Genomic DNA, 17255 nt, shown 5'->3' with positions numbered 1-17255 from the left:
TCAGCGTTAAACAGGCAGAAACAAACAAGTAAGGGAGCTACAATCTGCTAGTGTACCACCACACATTGCATTTCTCCTCACAGGAGAGCTCACACACAGAGGTGTGCTGTGTGAAAAAGGTAACTGCCATATAATTTCAGCTATCTAGACTGTCAGCCACCTTCCTAACAAAAGGAGCTTGAATGAAGCTGCTTCAAATTTATTCCAAAAACATTTTATGAGCAGGCTTATTGAAGTCATAACTCGTGTGGTTTGTTTCCAGATCTGGGTCCCTTCCTCTGCAGTGTTATCAAATCCCCACCCAGCCAGCATTCCTCTACAAGCGGCACTTTTGAAACCACTCATGGTCATGCTGTAGCTTTACAGATGATTTTTGATGGGAGTGATCAATGCTGGCTACAATCATCGTAACATCCAGCAGCTATATCACCCTGCAACTCACAATTGGCAAACCACTGAAGCTGAGGAGGTATGTGCCTGGCCAGTACCTGGACAAGAGACCTCCTGGGAAAGTTAAGGTTGCTGCTGAAAGAGGTGTTAGTGAGGCCAGTAGGGGGCGCTCACCCCGAGGTCTGCGTGGGTTCTAATACCCGAGTTTATTGATGGGGACACTATACTGTAAAAAAAAAAGTCACTGTCCTTCGGTTGAGACGTAAACTGAGGGCCTGACTCTCCATGGCCATTTAAAATCCCAGGCTGTTTTTCAAAAAGAGAAACTTGAAAAACAAACAAAACAATTGTCCTGATAAAATTTCACCCTGGCCTTTACCAATCAAATGAAGAAAGAGGTATCTGTAAAAACATTGCGACCAGTTTAAATGGATGTATTGTTTCTCCATTTAGCATCATAGAAGATGCTTAATCATTTCTCATTGGAATTCCACAGCTTTAACAAAACGAAAGGACTTTCTGGGTAATAACTAAATGTACTGCTTTAACTTTATGCTTCAAATCTATCTTTAACACTCAAATATATGACACTTGATTGCACTGCGAAAGAAAAATGGCATTTAAGCCATTTAAAACAAATAGTCTAGCTATACAGTACGCATGACCTAAGGCACACTGGTATACAGTTCAGATTAGCTAATATGGCACCCTCAATGAATTTAAAACAATACCCCTCTAGGCAAACATAGAAGCAATAAAAAGACCTTTAATTTTACTCATTTATTAAAATATTTTAAAATAAAAGTATAATTAAGAGCACTAATTCTTTAAGCAGCTGACTCTGCTGTCCTGGGATCACTGAGTGCAACAGACACTTGGAGGAATATTCTGGATTACATGGAAATCCCCATCATAGACAGACTGCTGCACTGGGGAACTTTAGACGTCTGCCTACGATGAAACTACAGCCCGAAGGACAGGGCCTCCACTTAAAAATTGGTATTAACAAAGTGGAAAAGCCTAAGCTTCCTAAACCAAAGAAATAATTCTGATGTATTACTGAATAACATGATTAGCTAGTGATTAATTATCATGTTTGATGTGTGACTGAGATCCCTGCTGTCAACATGAATAACTTGACTTTAGTAACTGTAACTGTTTACTTGTGTCATCTATGGGTATTTTACAGAACTAAGCTCAAATGATATTTACTGATATTTTTAAGACAGAACAATTCGACTGACCTAATCACTGGTAATTTATTAAGAATTACAAGTTTAAAAGTAAAGAATGCCTTGTTCCACAGAAGTATAATTTTGTTGCAGGCATCAGGCTACTCCTTGTTATTTTCTGTAAACCCTTTTGACAAGGGCAAGCTTTATTGCATAGGCTATCAACAGTACCTTTTGTCAAGAATGCCCTCTTACAAAAATATCTTCCACTAGTATACAGTATAGTTTTACTAGCCCTGAATAGAAACACCTTTTAACAGCTGTCATGTCAGCAGAAAAATGGTGCCCAATACCAGGTTTCTCAAGTTTAAACAGCACTTTGAGAGGTCATGTTATAATTTATCACAAATACAGAACAATATGTACAGAAAAAGTAAGACAATACCCCAGTTCTTCACTGTCACACTGAGTTCACTGATCTCATAGACAAACAGAAGACTGTGATGTCACAGGGGTCAGTGACAGCTGCTTTAAAGCGACAGTGCAGAGCCTTAGAAACGGGATCAAATAACACAAAAGAAAACATTCCGAATAGTCCACCACAGGTTGAGAAAGCATATGAAAATAAAACAGCCTAAGTGAAAGGCTGCCTTTGAATCTGACATTAAGTGCAACATGTGATCTCATCTGCACCACAGGCAGACAGAGGCTGGGTCACAATGGACACGTCTGTTTACACTGATAATAGGATCAAACATGTGTGCATTTCAGTTTAAATGCAACCAAATCTGATGCATTTTTATTTGCCCTGCAAATCTGCATTTGCCGATCAGATTTTTCCTCGACACATATCAGAATTATATTTGTATGTTAAACACTTAGGGGAGATTAAATAAGAAATGCATGGTATATAACTTTCTCTAACGTTCAGGTTAAATTCACCTGTTAGGGGCCTGTTCATCAACACGAAAGCTGCAGATCACACTGTGCCAGCTTTCCTGCCCTCAACTCAATCAAAGACAGCTGTTAATGACATTCTCAAACTGTGAAGTGAAGAGGAAAGGGGTCTGGAAGATGCAAATCATTAGGCAATTAAGATTTATTAAATCCAACCATCAAACCAATGACTGAAATGCACAAGACTCATTATCTTTATTTTTATTGCTGCATACTTTTAATTTTGATTGGACTATATTGTTATACATTGATGAATGAAAGCATACATTATGATCAGCAACTACTATTTCAACAAATGTTTCTGAGGATTAATCAGTTACTGAATATCTTTTAGAAAAGGTAATTTGAGCTCCATTTTAGAATACGTCATTATTTGTTGTATTATTTGTAGTGGAGACACGCTTTACATTAGCAGTTTCAAATTTACGGTATTGTCAACAGGAAGTCATTTCAAATCAAACACATTCAATTCCTATTCTGATAAATAATAACTTCTGCTAAAGGATCAGGGTGTGGCGCTTAAGAGCCTTGCTCACTTCCTACACTCAGAACAGTTCTTCTCAGTGGTTAAAGAAAAAAAACATAACTTTTAACAGACTGTAAGCTTACATTTTAAATGGTCAAATATTTTCTTTTAACATATGCCACATGAAATATTTAGGGATATCTCAAATCCATTTAACCAAATTATGCCATACAGTTATGTTTTGACACAAAGGAAATAGCTTGAGTAAGATTTAGTAGTAAAAGTTTTAGCCATTATTTAATTTTTTTTTTGCTTGCACAAAATGAGTAAAAACGGAACAGAACAGCACAGTTAAAAATCTCATTAAACTTTAAGGGGCCAACAGCAGGACCACCCTCGTGTTACAGGGAGTGTTTTGAAACACATTCCACATGTGCAATCTTAGGATTAAACAATATTAATTGAAACCCGAGAAAGGTAACAAGTCAACAACAAACCCAGCTCTTCAATAACACAAAGGATCAACACAATAATACACATGTAGCCCTTTGATTGTTTTCTTACATGTTTATTCTTTAAATATTTTCTGAAGAGAAGAGAATCTAGAACAGAAATGCCTGTATTTTAATTCGGGGGGGGGGGTAACGTCTTGTATTACAATAGGCCTCCTGCACAATACGTTTCCCCAGAGGCTCCTGAGTACTGAGCTCAGCTGTTGCAGAGCTGCTCAGATACAGTCACCGCCGATCCCAAGCCAGGCCTCTGCTCCAGGCAATCTTTAAAGGCATTTGTTTTCCAGTGCTTCATCCGAAGTGGACAACAATTTTAAAAACAGGAGGAGTGGGACCCTGTTACGTCTGACACAAAAGGCTAACAGCACTAATATCTTCAGTCACTTTTACTCTAGGCCTCCCCAGGGAAGTGTGTAAGCAGACTAAAACTCTGTTGAATTCGAATACAAAAGGGCACTGGCCGCAGGATGCTCTGCATAGCATCCTGCCAAGAAACAGCAGTGGAGCCATTTCTCCAGGTCTCAGAGCAGGGTCACTTCTAGAAGACTGAACACTTCATCGTTCCCTAATTTGCCCTCCCTCCGTCAATGCTGCCTTTGCATTCTTAGCTGCTGTCAATAATGAGGAGTAAAAATAGCACTGGGGTGACGCACAGATAACAGTGGTCTTCTGTCCCCAGGGAGAGGAGAACATACAGTACAGAAAAGATGACCGAGCTCTCTTATGCAGCAGAGTTGCCGGATGGGACTCCCTCCAAAATGTCAGCCTCCCCTTCGCCCGAGATCTACAATACATTCTTCAGGTTTTCATTCACAGTTGAGATATTTTCACTCTTTATTCAGCCTTCAACTATTGGTGAACCGAAGACTCCCTATAAAACCTTCTGGGTTGTGCTCTGGGATCACAGGTGCAAGTCTGTATCGTATCACTAGGTGACTGTGACCTGGCTTTCCTAAACAGTGTTGCACAATTACCTGCACCCTGCCAGTGGTAGAGTGGGAACAAATTGTCACGATCGCAAACCCCTCCTCTTAAGGGCGCTCCAGCCCTTCCTCGTTTGCCTCATTTCCCGCACCTGTTCCTTGTTCCTACCCGTTTCAGCTCACCCTTAAAAGCCAGACGCTCACTTCACTTGAGGCTCTGCATTGGTTCCCACATCGTGCGAGCCCGGGACCTGGTTGCGCCTGGCTCCGTTATGTTTTTAAGTTTCTATGCCTGTTTCTGTTCCCCTTGCCGGTTCCGACCCGGTTCCTGTTTTTAATCTTTTGTCTTGGATGGATCACCTGGCCATGGACTTTTGCCCATATTTTGGATTCGCCTGTGGACTTATTCTTTGGATTGTTTGCCTCGGCCACACCTTCCCCGTACACCAGCGCACCAAGGACACACCCCCTGTCTCCATTCCCATCTCCTGCATGACTTTTTCCCGAGTGTTTCCTCACTACTTCGGATTGTGTCGTCCGCATAGGGTCCGGAAAGAACTGTTGTGTGACACAAATGACCAAGGCTTTCTCTCAGTTCTCAGCCTCACAGCAAGCCTGACAGCCTCGGTGTCAGTGAGTGACGCACCTCTCCTCCAATCAGTATTGAACCTTTGGCACAGGGCGGTGCTCTCTGTGATGCGTCAACAGGCTTGAAGGTGGCAGAGGGGTCTGTCTACACTTCCTCATTCTCCCCTGTGTGCGGCCACAGGTTTGTAACTGTGTGCCAAAACATGAAAAACACAGAACTGCCAATTCCATATCAGTGGTATAAAAATAATCATTAGAAATGAAATCTTTTAGCTAATTTAAAAAATAGCAAGCAAATGGGAACTGGTGGATGAAAGTCTGTAACACAATGTATATTCTGTGTTTATACATGTTGAAAACAATATTTTGTTTTCTTGAGATAAAAAAGCAACTGCTTCTCAAAAAATCATTGTTAATAATCCTAAATCTTGTGGATTTTTTGCTTAAATGCTTATAATCAGCAAATGGCTTTAACAGCTTTAAGAAGGAATCAAATAATTATGGAACAAGTAATAGGTTTATTCCATGCTGAAAAGAGAAGAAAGAAAACACAACGTTTCGGATGTGGAGCCTTGTTCTGAAATGTTGTTTTCTTTCTTCTCTTTTCAGCATTTAATAAACCTTTTACTTGTTCCTTTGCAGCCTACGCATGCTGAAGCAGCTATCCACCTGTACTACATCAAATAATTATGCTGATCTGAAAAAAATAGAACAACCAATCGTCTTTTTAAGCCTGTAAAGCAAAAGGTTTTGAGAGCCTGTCTTTTGTGCAACCAATTAACAGACCTGTCTAATTTAAGAGACTATATCAAGTGCGTCAGTTGTGTTTAAATATTTCTTTCTGTTAGATATACAAAATATTAAAAATCAATGCCCTGTATCTAAAATGACAGACTACCTAAAGCAAATAGTCCAGCTTTTCTTAGTAATGTACACATCCTTAAATTTGTGCAACAAAACTTCATTTATTCCTTCAGTTTTGAATTTTGGCCTTCGAAGACTCCATTTTAAAACTTTGTTTGCTGCAAGGCTAACACAGAAAGGAAGTCTAAGTAGGTCCTTTTATGTTGAAAGCCCCATGAACACTTTGTTAAGAGAAAGCCTTTTTCATGCTCAAGTGATTCACAGGCCCAGGTTTTTGCTCAAGTGCATTTAAATTAGATTATTGTTTAAGTACAAAGAACCTTCTTATTCTGCCATTTACAGAACTGTTTCTGTAAAGACAAGGAAAATGTCACTAATATTAAGAATATTCACTTCTCCTCAAACACTGAAAAAGAACATTTTAACTAAATCACTCAACAGGAAAATTTACAAGACACAAAATATCTCAAACATTTTACATATTGAACTGCTATCAAAAATAAAAAAAAATATTATATCCTCAATCATATTTGTGGCAGGAAAACAGGAGTGAAAATCAACATATGAAAAGGAAGAGACTCAGCCTCTTCTTTGCATTACACAACTCAATTTCTTTTATTGGTTTAAAAGGAGGCCATAACCTGCACATTCAGCACTATTAATTTAAACGTCATAAAACACATTTCTAAAACATGACCAAATACTTTGTGAAACCTTCTAAACCATGATTAAACGTTCGACATTGTTTACTCTAAACATTACATAACAGGGTGAGAATTTCATAGCTCACACAAACATCAAAAAATAAAAACAGGAGTTCAACAAACGTGGTTGAAAAGGAACCCAAAGTCTGCACTTTCATCAGCATTTTTTCCCGCTGTACTTCTTTTCATATATTGTAAGGAATTATAATTTAAAACATTTGGAGAGTGATTAATATTCAAAGTTTAATTAGGAAAAAGTGTATTTTGTGCACATTGACAAGAGTTTAGAAAAAACGCACCCAAGAATGAATGCATCACTAAGCAAACCTCCTGTTTTCAAAGGTCTCTGAAACATTGTTGTCAGTCATCTGTTAATTCTCTGAACATTCCCCTCCACAAAAGAAGCTCCCAATGTCTTTAGCAAAGAGTGTTGACACTGAAACAGAAACTGGCATCTACCTGTGCTCTACAAAAGTGAATTCTAGCGTAGACTGAAATTACAGGTTTTGAATAGAAAAAAGAGGGACCTATGCATTTTAGTATTTTCCTATTATTAGTATTTTAAAAAACTTTTGAAATTCTCTTGACACCAGCCAAACTGCTAAAGGCTGCTCTGTTTATCATCATTTGCAACACGAGAAGCAGGAGGAACTGATTTCCAACTGCAGACAGGCTGAGTCACGACGGTGCTGGTCCTAAAATCTCTTTGGTATGTTTTTTATCTACATAACAACCCTAAAAAAACATCCACAAGTTCAGTATCATGTTTAGAGCACAACCCTATAAACAAACAAGGGGAAAGAAAAAAAGGAGTTTTCATGCAAACTATATGCTTTATTACACAACAGTGTAACTTGACGCTACTACAGACATGGGCGCAGGGGAAAGGGTAGGAGGAATGCTGATGGTAAAGATTTAAAACCTAAGATGAGAACAGAACGATTTCTTCAAACAGGAGAGATCCCAAGACACAGTTTAACGAATTAGACCATCTTTACAAAGGTGTCAAGCCTTTATAAGTTAATTCAAACGATCAAATACAACTGTGTTACTTTGGGTAAATACGTACATGTGATAAATAAAAAACTGACAACAACCACAGAGACAGAAACTCTTGGATCTAATAAATGTTTTGAAAACCCTCTTTTTCATTTCTATAATGAAGACATTATACCCACAAAATGTTTTACCAATCTGAACAATCTTCTCTAACTTCCTTTACATTTCTTTTCTATTTGGTGTCCACTAGTATAGCTCTGCATGCGTCATTTAAACTAAATGCTTGGTTTTGACTACCACTGCATTTGAAAAACGCACCCAACTCAAGACCATCAGCCATTTTTCCCCCCATTAAGTTTTGAAATATGATAATTTCCTCATTACACTTTAGTAGAAGTAGGGCCGCTTGTTTGGGTTGTCTGTTTCACAAACTTTGTGCCCTGCACTTCTGAAATGACTACATGAAAGCTGTGAAAAGGTTATTTGAACGAAGCTACAAATGGTCATAAACCTATCACACATAGTAAACAACACAATACAACAACATCCTTAGAAAATGATATCACAGGCAGATGGTAATATATACTGTAGCAGTTCATGATCAGACACAGTTTCAACTGAAAGCTAAAGGCAGACCTGTAGGTGGAGAGGAGTCAGGTGGGAGTGTTAGAAAGAAGACAACATGAAGGACTTGATAGCTGACAAGGACTGTCTGCAGACACAGCCCAGTAACAATGGTCCTGGTATGTTCAAGGGGAACTTTATTTTGCAGTATGGTTTTTCTGCATGTTGTTTTATCATGCTGTCGAGTGTTTATGAAAGAGTAATGACGGCGTTCTTGAGCCTCATTCAAGTGTTACCATGAGAAAGGCTAACTGGACAACCACAGATTAAGCTAGTTATTTCAATTTTGTTCAGCGTGTTAAGATTATATAAGATTAGTCTATAACAAATAGACTGTTGCTTCAGCAAAACAAAATGTTGCACTTGTGGTTACTGTGGGGAAACACCACTGCGGTGGTGTACAGAATGGTCAAAAGTCACAAAATTTATCTGGGATAAATTCAAATCCAGGACGGACAAACCGGGGAAAAGCCAATTAAAAACGTCTGGTTTCATAGTTTAGTATGATCAGTATCACATATTGTTAGTGATCAGTGTTATCCCTACCTAATATCCAGTGAAACTACTACATGTGACCAGGGCTGGATAGTTAATTTTATTCTTGTGTCACGAATATAGGCAATAAAATGACTTTGTTTTCTTTTCCAGCCATTCAATTTTATTTGCTCCATTCTGGTCTCAGATGAGGTGAGTGCTCAATTAAGCATTCCAACAGATAATTTAAAAAGAATGGACTTTGCTGAACATTTCTGAAGTTTATGAAATCTTGCTATCAAACAAAATGCTTGAGTGTTCACTTTCACAGTTGACAGCATTTAGTAGTATATATCAATTGCAGAAAAAAAACAATTATCCAGATTTTAGACACAGGGAAGACTAGCAATGTCCAAGCACACAACACACTCTAGTAAGCAAACAAAAGAAAACATTATTATGAGACTCCATTACAATAATACTTTTTTTGCAGTTCCCTACAATCCCTCAGTAACTTAATATATGTTTTTATCAGAACATCTGCAAACAGATGAGCATGCCTGCATATATTATACGGCCTAACAAAGCCCATTTGCAGTTCTATTAAATCTTAATGCTGGTCCTCCATCACAAGCTTTATACTTTAATGTGTCTGAAGTTGGCTTTAGTGTACAGCTGTGATAACCCCTGTGTTTCATTACAGAGTGTGTGGGAGGAGAGAGGGGAGCAGATCGCTCTGTAGTAGTATCTTGACATCCCAGAGCAGATATCAACATCCACTTTAAAAATAACCCCACATACACTTAGGACCATGTCTCTGCAGAAGAGTGATGGCCCCATACCACATTCTGTTTTCTCTGGGACTTGTGAGTGTAAAAGTGGTCTAAAAATTCATCACTGCCCGTTGGTTTCTCTGAAATGATAAATTTGTTAAATTACAGAAGCACAAAGGCTTTACTGTCTGCGAAAAGTGCCGAAGCCTGGAACTGGATCGTGTTAAGTTACACTGCGAGATATGGTTCTAAAAATATAGGTGATGATTCAGCCAAAATGATTCAGATTCTGAGCACGACACAGTTAAGGAGAGAAGCAAAATTATGGTTTATTGGAGAGATGGCTTGCAAATTGCTTTTATAACATTTCGAGACTGATGATATTTTTCTCACTTGCACAGCAAAAGCCCAGCTCATGAAGAGCCAACAGCTTACTCAGTGAAGCCTCAAAACCAAATGCGGATTTAAAAGAAACCCAGTTCTTGCAACGCTGGCTTGAAATGGTTAGAAGGCAGGGTGTTTGCCAGTACTAGTGCTGTCGGGCAAGTTTAGGTTGGGAAACAAACATGGAAGCTATGATACACTCCATTTTCCCTGTCAGTGACTGCACATTACAAGAAGGCACAGTCGTCAGTTACTTGAAAGTGAGTGCCTTCACACAGCACTGTCTCACACAATCCGTCAGCATGTACCATCCCTACCCTCAGGGATACCGTACATTAATGGTTAAAGGAAATATCTGTTTCCAATGTGACTATGCAAAACCACAACCTCCACCTGCCTGGGTGTCATGGAAATTTACTTGCTGTTTATCTTTTCTGGTCAGTCTTTGTTTGCGATTCCAGGTTACATCAAATCAGGATTTTGTAAATAGAAATTCAGATGCAAATGTACTGCAGCCAAGCTTTTAGAAAGACTTTTCCAAATCTATATGAAAGTTTTCGGCTAAACACTCACTAGCCAACATCTGAGAGCTTTTTTTTTTTCTAATCTGTGGACTTGGCATTCAAAACAAACCACAAAGACCTAAATGTAAAGCAGTCGGAACATCCTGGTAGATTCTAATGTACATTAAATAATCTCCCCAAAAAAGAAAATCTTAAAAATTGAAATAAATGGACTTTAGGTCACACTGACATACAGTATAAGAGAAAGCAGCAAGACAAAACCCTTGTAAATTCAACAAGATGTTGTCATTGACAGATCGTATTCAACAAATATTTATGGAAATCAATTGTGATCCTTGGCTACTGTATATGTCATTTCTGTCAAAAGGATAATCAATTGAAAGTCTGTGCTTATATATCAACATCAATTTGTTTACTATGGCTTCCTACACATAAATTTGCACTTGCCCTGTGTTACATCTGCTGAATTGACTTGAGCTCAGTGCTCCAACTTGCAAAATAATGTACCCGTTTTTCTGCTGGTTAAGCAGTATGTAACAAGCACGTTCTGATCCAATACAATTTAAAGCCTTCATTTCTGCAATTATGAGCAAGATACACAGCTCTCTTCCTGCTCCATAAATCATCTGACACACACCTATTGTTTTCGCTCAGACTGAAAGCCTCCTTTCAGAGTTTGCTAACCAGTACTACACTCCAATGAACAAGTTCCAGTAGAGTCCAAACACAATTAGTGAAATTTCACCAGAGGGCAAAAAAGTCCAATCTAACCACAAGATCTATTAATCGCAACAGACTTATTTTTCAGATAAGAAAAACCATTTTAATTTTAAAAGAAAAATGTCAAAAGCAATATACACGATCTATAAATACTATACAAACAACTACATACTCAAAAACAATATTACTAACTATGCAGGATTCCATTGCTATATACTCATATACTTCCTATGTACATCCTCAAAAACCCAGTGAAAGCAAGCGGAAAACTACCGCTTTGTAGGGTTTCTAAATATAACCCAAGTTGTCTGAGGTTACCGTTATATTTACAATGTTGCCCTTTCGCAAGAAAAAAACCGCAATTAAAACACAATCAAAGTGCTTGAAATCTTGGCGACTTTAAGAAGCTGATACAGGTTAAACTGTCGGAGGCGGCTCTAACAGGTATCACTGGAAGGGACAGTGCACAACACGAGCGGCCTCCCCTTTCCTCTCTCCCATCTATTTTTACAGCCTGTTGCACTGGAATTTTGGATGGAAGCCAGCGGCTCTTTCCGCAACTCTCTGTATCCCGGGCTTGGTGGTCAATTTTCTGCACTGCGCTGCGGGGAACAGTGTCGCACAGCATTGAGAACGGCCTCGAGGAGGCGCGTGAAGTGTTATTCAACACACCTGTTGTTTTTTTTTCCGCTTCTAAAACTTGGGAGGAATGATCACACAACACAGAAGTACTCTAAGCCTCGAGAAAACCGAACTACATGCGTGCTTATCCGGCATTTAGTTCTTGTGCGTCAAGGTCTCGCTGATCTACAGCAGCGGGCACAGATGTTGTACATCCAAGTTTGCAATCCCTTCTTCGATCAACACAAAACCCTCCCCCCAAAATAACGAATCCAAAACAGTCAAATCCAGAAGCCTTTCACCTCTTTGTTTCTAAGCCAAATCGCAGGTTTTATCGACGGTAACCGCTAAATAATACTAAATGCGAGGATCAATGTCAAAACACTGATTTCCCCCATCGCCCCGGCACATACAAAGACTGGACTCACCGCTAAAAGTTCGTTAAGTCGCACAAGGGACACTAACCAAAGTAGATGCTTTATCACACAGCAGTTTTTACCTGTTCTCCCCTTTCGAGTTTGAAGGCGGTGGGTGCAGGACGGTTTGGTTGTCTTCCATTTCCACAACACATTTCGTGTTCAGCTCAATTTCTGCGGTGACAGTTGAAAGGGACAGTGCGTTAGCAGGGAGCGCTTTAAAGCCGTCACACAGTAACAAAACACACATCCCCGAAGCCTAGCCGCTTCACTTCTCCCTAAAACAACCCAGATAAATCGCATCACTCCTTTGCTGCATAACTGCTGAAGAGACAGAAGATGCTGCTACACTGCGTTACAAATCGTGCAGCTAAAGAAGTTTTTAAAAGGCGTTGTAATTATGGGTTACAGAAGACAGAATATGGTGAAGTACAATACACTTACCTCTCCGGTTCATTGGCCGGACTCTTACAGCAACTTTTACCTTACTATCCGACATTTTCATCCACTTTTTTTTCCTCCACTAGACTGTTACATTGGACTTAGGAAAAATGATAGTGTGCAGAGTCCCCAAGTGCTTTAGCTCCAAGTCAGTTATCGGGCGTAGATGCAAACAATATATTCCCAAGATCCATTCCAGGCCACTTGAAACAGAAAATTAAACATATTTTACTTTCAGTGAGCTAAATTTACCACCGATCCTCTCTCATCCTAGACTCCATCCCCACCGCCATCTTCCACTGAGAGCAGTTTGCACCACCAGGCGAGACTCCGGCGGACCGAAAAAGCCGGATTCTGGGAACACACGAACTGAACTTCGGAAGCAAAGGCCACCGGGAATACACGGAGAAGAACGGAATACGGGAGAGGCACTCGGACATCACGGAAACATACGAAGACGAACGAAGATGCGTGAGGGGAAACATGCTACTATCTTGCTTTATTCAATACGCAAAAAACGTCATATCAGCTGTGGATAGTGAACATTTTTTTTAAGGATTTACATTCTTACTGTTGAGATCGCGTATATCGTCATCCCATTGCGAATTTAGAGACAAGACCAAAATGTCACTATTGCTGCACCTGATTAGAAAAGTCTTTACAGGAAAAAAAATGGGACAACTCAGACCGGAGCTGTGGGTATGTATTGTTATTTTGTATTATTACTTTCTATAAATAAACGCGGATATTTAATAAATAGAGTATGATATTTATAAATATAAATAAAATAAACATGGTTACTGTTATTATTTCTATAATGTAACAAACGTGTAACGCTTAATAACGCTGCGTTTTCACAGGCATATCGACGTACAGTAAAATAGCAAGTAATACAAAACTGCAGAAGATGTTCAGATATGTTACTCCAGTGCTGATCTGTTGGAATTGATTGCGAATATGCTGTCAGTACTTTAAAAGTGTTAGGACAGGCTTTGTGCACACTTCCAAAAAACAAAAATTAAGAGTACTTTCGTCGCACTGTTTATTTATACCAATGTGGAGCCTGACAGGTTCAAGATGGTAAATCTCTAGATTCTCACGTACGTTTTCGTGTAGCCTTGTATTTATAAACTGCTCGAGTAAATATGACTTTTTCCATTATCCGCCTTTGTACATGAGCGCTCCGTGAGACGGACGGGTGTCTAGTCCGGCTTTTCCAGGGTGTTCCGAGTCCCGGAATACTTTGGATCTATATCTACTAAATGTGGCCTTATATCGCATGGGATTTGAGACAATTAGGACAATGGAAGAGTATTTATACTGCCATTCGTTGTTCTTACCTTCTGCTCTCATTCCATCAGTGATGCTGCTGTACGTCAGTACTGTCTACGGCCCGAGAAAGTGCCTCTTGACCAGGAATGTGCAAATTAGTGTATGTGATAATCTGCAAATTGTAAATCACAGTTCTGACCAGAACTGTTTTGCAGAGCCAGGCACTCGCTCATGCCAACCGAATACGGAATAAGCGCAATTACAACGGCGAAAAATGTAAAATGCTAGTCTATAAAACTGCAAAGTAAAAAAAAATCACACTTGAAAATAAAAAAAAACATATTTGCACTTAAGTGTCATTCTCCGTACATTCTAAACATATGCTGAAGATTACATTCTTCCAATATTTTAATATCATATCAATGCATGACAGGAAGGCTTGGCAGCCTTGCAGTACTGCCTCATAGCTCTTGGATACTGGGTTCAAGTCTTCTGTGTGGAGTTTGTATGGTCTCCCCAATGTGGTATGGGTTTTCTCATATGTGACATGCATTCTTCATCTTGTCCTCACTGGTGTGTGTGCCCTGCATTGGACTAGCATCCCGTCCAGGTTGTATTCCCAGTATGCATCCAATGTTCCTGGGGATAGATCTTGCCGTAAGGGTCTTTTCATAATAAATAAACCAGATAGTAGCTTTTCTTAATGGACTGATAAATAGATGGAGTGAAGGAGTCAGTGTAACTCAGAAAAGTGTTTCACAATCTTGGACTTTGAATGCCTTCTTTGATATCGTTTCTGGTACAGCCGAGTTTCTCATTTAAAAGTTCTTATTTCCAGAAATAATTTCATTCGTGTGTATTATTTCCAAAGACATTTTACAAAAGATGTAGTTTTCACCTTGTTTAAGAATGATGCACAGAAACAAGTAGGTATGATGCTTCTTAAGCACTCCTTTAATAAGCATGCACAGTGCTGTACAGACTCTTCAGTTAAGTTCCACATGGTCATTTAAACAGGAATCCGAAAAGGGAGGAGTCCTCAAACTCATCTGGTACATGGTAATTGTTAGCCCAGCTGTGGGTGCTTCCAGGGAGAAGCAGTCATACCTGAAGAGGCTCCAAATCCGAAACGTTGCCTTTGTTCTTGTTACTCTTCGTTGTGGAACAAATCTCCAACTGCTTCTTCACAGCTCCCCAGTCTAATCTTGCATCGAGGAGCTGGAACTATGAAAACACTTCCATTAAAGCTTCAATGAGGTTCATTAAGAAAGAGCTGGGTTGAAATACATACCAAAATTACAATACGTCCCAAACCAGTAAGGGGAAGCACAGACCTAGAACATCTTTTTAAACTGTTAAGCCACCTATTGTCTTCTAATTATACAATATTAATTATTATAAAGTATTTTTAGTGGTATAAAACAAATTATCTACTGATATGTCATTATAAGCAATATTAATGCATTTATACTATGAATATATTATATATTAATACAGTATACTCTATATATAAATACAAAGACAATATCCTTAGAAATATTTATGTATGCTTTATGCTCCATTTACAAGAATTTACAGTACTTTTTTGTCTACTGTATATAACGGTAATGTTTACTATGAAAAATCTTATTAGCGACGATTTTCTTAGTTTTCAACAGGAAATTTTACAAGCAGTACAAAGTGCCAAGCACTTAAATATGCTCAGTCTACAGTTTGCATGACTCTAAATTTTTCTTGGAAGTGGTTCACAGTTGGTCTCGGCCATCTTTGTAAATTTTCACAGCTTGCTCGCTGCTGTCCAAGACGATCAGCATGTTCCCCGCTGTGCAGATCAGTCCTACAGGGCGAACCAGCCCTTGGTTGATGAGTGGAATAAAGGAAGGGGATTCCCTGAGCTTCCCCAAGCACACCACGACTCTCCGGCTGCCATCAGCTGCAATCACGTTGTCTTCGCTGTCAAAGGCCACTGCAGAGACATTCATTTGAACTGGAGCCACCAAACTGAATCCGAAGCTGTCGATCTGAGATAGCAGTCTGAGCTGGCTATCGAACAGTTTGAGCCTTGTGGCTGCGCTGCTTCTGTGTTCCCAACCTCTTAGATGTTCCACTACCACTACGGACCCCGTGAGCTTGGAGGATGCAATCTCTCTGGGGCAGCACAGCTTCGAGGAGGCCACGTGGCAACCAGCGACAAGGTTTGTGCAGAAATCCACCACCAGGCGAGAAAGGGTCCCAGCGTCCGCATCCGTGACAAAGATGCAGTTGGAACCGTTGACATCCGTTCCCCAAGGCAACTTGAACGTCTCTCTGACTGTCAAAAGATTTCTACCCGCGGAGGTGAACACTTTGACAGAGCGATCCCCAGCGTCGGTCACAATGATGTGGCCGGCGGGCGTAACTGCGACGTCCAGGGGATAGCAGATATCACCGGGCAACGTCCCCTTGCGCCCAAACCCGTAGAGGCGCTCCCCCTGGAGGCTGAAGATACCCACTCGCTTCCTACCATCATGCACGACTACCACCGCCCCCCGCCCGCCGAAAAGGGCAGCTCCCGTGGGGTTCACCAAGCGCCCCCAGCCTCCGAAAGCCCCGCGAAGCTTCAGACCCACAGTCGCAAACCCACCCCCGCTGTAACCCACGCAGGGAGGGCGGCTGCCCCCAAGCAGCTCTGTCAGGTGGGCCAGTACGAGACAGTCGGACGCCTCCGCAGGGCTGCAGAGCCTGCGGCAGAAGGGGCACTCCAGCCTCTGAAAGCGAGGGTGGGCGAGAGAGCTGAGGCATTCCCAGCACATCACGTGACCGCAGGGCAGATTCTTGGGCCTGCCCTTGTCCAGCTCCACGCTGAATCTCTCAAAGCACACTTTGCATTCCAGCAGGCTGGTCTCAATCTCGTTCAGGATCCTCACGGTGTTACAGCTTTGCCTGCTGCTGCGAACACCTCCTGCCGACACGATCTCTGCCTCCGTCATGCTGCCTGTGGGCTGCATTTAGCGCGACAGACTCGGAAAGTGCTAGAAAAAAAAACCATTTGCTTCACCTTCAGTCAGGCAGGTCTTAAGAGACACGTGATTGCAACATAGACTACAGCCTAAAACTGTACTCTGCTGCCCTCTTGTGGGAACAATGTGATTTACACATAAGAGATCTTTCCATTTTAAAAGATGCTAAGTCATATATCCCTGTGTGCAGCGGTTTCAGAGTCACAAAACCAGTCTCATCTCTAACTTGTGTTTGTTTTTAACGGTAAAGTGTCTGAAAGCAGCAACATATTAAGTTGTGAAAAAAGCAACTTACTGCTCTTACTGCGTAACAGGCAATGAGATTATTATTTTACATTGGTATGTGTGGATCTGCAAATTTAAAACAGAAAGGAGTTTTAACTGTAGAAATCTCAAAAGTCTGGAAATACTGATTAGAATACTTTTATCTGC

At 40.3% G+C, this 17255-nt stretch overlaps 2 protein-coding genes across 6 annotated transcripts in view; both read right to left on the bottom strand.

The window, feature by feature from the left end:
• Positions 1-12847, bottom strand: part of kif13a (kinesin family member 13A) — a 98146-nt gene extending 85299 nt beyond the window's left edge. For all 5 annotated transcript variants that reach the window (XM_088929219.1, XM_088929215.1, XM_088929217.1 and 2 more), the window contains exons 1-2: positions 12556-12847; positions 12195-12285 (exon numbers count right to left, since the gene is read on the bottom strand). In XM_088929219.1, coding sequence (XP_088785345.1) covers positions 12195-12285; positions 12556-12616 — 152 coding nt within the window. In that variant the 5' untranslated portion in view covers positions 12617-12847. The remainder of the gene's footprint in view (positions 1-12194; positions 12286-12555) is intronic.
• A 2529-nt stretch (positions 12848-15376) lies between these two features.
• LOC148822885 (E3 ubiquitin-protein ligase NHLRC1-like) lies at positions 15377-17196 on the bottom strand. The gene has a single exon (XM_088929703.1). It carries the CDS (start codon positions 16809-16811, stop codon positions 15570-15572), a length of 1242 nt encoding a protein of 413 aa, XP_088785829.1. The 5' UTR covers positions 16812-17196; the 3' UTR covers positions 15377-15569.
• Between the last annotated feature and the right edge of the window lie 59 nt (positions 17197-17255).

The sequence above is a fragment of the Atractosteus spatula genome, chromosome 12, assembly GCF_055471065.1.
Source record: "Atractosteus spatula isolate fAtrSpa1 chromosome 12, fAtrSpa1.hap1, whole genome shotgun sequence".
NCBI lineage: Eukaryota > Metazoa > Chordata > Actinopteri > Semionotiformes > Lepisosteidae > Atractosteus > Atractosteus spatula.
Note: the sequence above shows the minus strand (reverse complement) of the source record. Positions and strands in the feature narration are given on the sequence as shown.